At 46.5% G+C, this 2,770-nt stretch overlaps 1 protein-coding gene across 1 annotated transcript in view; it reads left to right on the top strand.

The window, feature by feature from the left end:
- Positions 1 to 2,770, top strand: part of anxa3a (annexin A3a) — a 42,016-nt gene that overhangs the window by 28,926 nt on the left and 10,320 nt on the right. The window contains exon 12 of the mRNA XM_084323141.1: positions 380 to 399. Within this exon, the coding sequence (XP_084179267.1) occupies positions 380 to 399 (20 nt within the window). The remainder of the gene's footprint in view (positions 1 to 379; positions 400 to 2,770) is intronic.

The raw sequence follows: 2,770 nt of genomic DNA, 5'->3' as shown, positions 1-2,770 counted from the left end.
GAAGTAGCCAAGCGTTACACTATAAAAACGAACTGGATAGTTATTATTTCACATTAGCAGAAGTATTCTAAATGTATTACGTCTGCTATAAGCTATTCTTGTGTGAGTGAGACATGGATTAGTACATTGTATGTAATGATAAACAATATCATAGTAGAATCAAGAGGTTTATTCATACATACCAGGGCATACAGTGAAATGCGGGTGGTCATGCCTGCATTGATTGTGCAAAATACAATAATAAAATAGGAATAGAAAAAAAGAAATAGGTAAGACACAAGATATGCATGGTAAAAAAAGACATGAAAAAAAGAAACTGGTTCCTATACACTACTATACAATATACAATTTACAATTTTAACTCTTTAACTCCTTAAAGTATCTAAACTATACTATACAGTACCTCCTTCCTTTTAAAGTGACTTTCTATTTTTTAAAGTGACATTTTGTTTAAAGTGATTGTTTTAGCGGTTGCCGCATGAGTGTTGTGTGTGTGTGTCTGTGTGTGCTCATGTGTACTTGTGAGTGGAGAGTTCAGTGTTGGTAGCCGGTGGGTGTTATATTATTTCTAGTTATTACATGGCGTTTTCACATTCGCCGAAATGCTTGCTTGTGATTGGTCAATAGCCCCCCGACTGCGGTCATTATTTTTCAATAATGACCGCTGTTTTTTCAATAATGACCGCTGTGCGCAGCTGTTCGCAATCAAGCCCACTGACACACTGTTTTAGTGCAATTAGACACTGCCGTGCCGGCGTTCTGCTGCCAGCGATGACAGGGGGCGGAGCGACGAGCGGAGCCAGAACACAGCGGAGCCAGAACAGAGGCTGCCCGCGATAATAATAATCACTTTATTTGGGCTGACAGAGCCACAGAACAACTGCGATTTGTCAAATGAATTAGGTATATTGTTAGTAAGTTAGCCATGTAATAAGCGGGATAATGTATAGCTTTACTCGGTCATTGTCGCAAAATAATTGACCTTCACTGACGTTTAAAACACCTCGCCGAAGCGGCTCGGTATTTTAAACTACGTGTCGGTCAATTATTTTGCGACAATGACCTCGTAGCTATACATTATCCCTTACATAATAAAGGAGCTATAATGAGTCAATGGATACAATTTGGAAATGCACAAACACTTTTAGATAATGCTAAGCTAGCTGTGCAACGAACCTTTTAGGACGTTATAGGACGTTAGCTCTCATTCTCTCTTTCTCCCTCTCTCTCGTCACGTTTGGTCCTCTCTTTCTCTCTCCCTCTCTCTCTCTCGGTCACGTTTGGTCCTCTCTTTCTCTCTCTCTCTCCCTCTCAGTCACGTTTGGTCCTCTCTTTCTCTCTCCCTCTCTCTCTCTCGGTCACGTTTGGTCCTCTCTTTCTCTCTCTCTCTCCCTCTCAGTCACGTTTGGTCCTCTCTCTCTCTCCCTCTCTCTCTCTCTCGGTCACGTTTGGTCCTCTCTTTCTCTCTCTCTCTCGGTCACGTTTGGTCCTCTCTTTCTCTCTCTCTCTCTCTCCCCCTCCCTCTCTCTCTCTCGGTCACGTTTGGTCCTCTCTTTATCTCTCTCTCTCTCCCTCTCTCTCTCCCGCTCTCTCTCTCGGTCACGTTTGGTCCTCTCTTTCTCTCTCTCGCTCTCTCTCTCCCTCCGCTGTGAGCGCCTGGATACTGGACTTTCTGAGCGAAAGGCCCCAGGCGGTCAGGGTGGGGGGTCAGACCTCCAACACCATCACCCTGAGCATCGGGTCCCCCCAGGGCTGTGTTCTGAGCCCCCTGCTGTACTCACTATACATGACTGTGTGGCCAAGTTCAGCTCCAACTCCATAGTGAAGTTGCGGACGACACAGTGGTGGTGGGGCTGATCTCGGACAACGACGAGAAGGCCTACCGGGAGGAGGTTGAGGTACTGGAACGCTGGTGCCAGGACAACAGTTTTACATTGGTAAAACCAAGGAGCTGATCGTGGATTATAGGAGAGGACAGCAGGAGACACACACACCACTGAGGATAAATGGGGCTACCGTGGACAGGGTGAGCAGCTTTAAGTACCTGGGGGTCCACATCTCAGAGGACCTGACATGGACAACACACATAGACACAGTAGTAAAGAAGGCGAAGCAGCGCCTCTACCACCTGAGACAGTTAAGGAAGTTCAGAGTATCTGGGAAGATACTCCAGTCCTTCTACTCCGGAGCTGTAGAGAGCATCTTGACTGGAAACATCACTGCCTGGTATGGAAACAGCAAGGCACAGGACAAGAAGGCCCTCCTACAGAGAGTGGTGCGCTCAGCCGAGTGTACCACGGGTATTGCACTACCACCCCTGCAGGTTCTATACAACAAGAGGTGCAAATCCAGAGCCTGCAGAATAATGAAAGACCCTCACCACCCCAATAACAGCCTGTTCATGCTGCTGAGGTCAGGCAGACGCCTGCAAACACCAGCTACTAGGACAGAGAGACTTCGGCTCAGCTTCTTCCCCCAGGCCATCAGAGCCTTGAACACTGAACTCTCCACACACAAGCACACATGAGCACACACACGACACACACACTGTACACGCTCACACACTAGCAGTCACTTTAACATGAGCACACACACACTCATGCTGCACACGCTCACACTTATGGCCACTAAGGAAAGGTCACTTTAAGAATAGTATAGTATAACTTGAGATTGTATAATATAGCATGTACATAAAGATCCAGTGCCTCATCCGTAGCTAACAGTGTATTGCACTACCACAGGACCTAGCATGTCCTACCATGCTCTGTAA

Source organism: Notolepis coatsorum, assembly GCF_963971535.1.
Source record: "Notolepis coatsorum genome assembly, chromosome: 10".
Classification (NCBI taxonomy): Eukaryota; Metazoa; Chordata; class Actinopteri; order Aulopiformes; family Paralepididae; genus Notolepis; species Notolepis coatsorum.
Note: the sequence above shows the minus strand (reverse complement) of the source record. Positions and strands in the feature narration are given on the sequence as shown.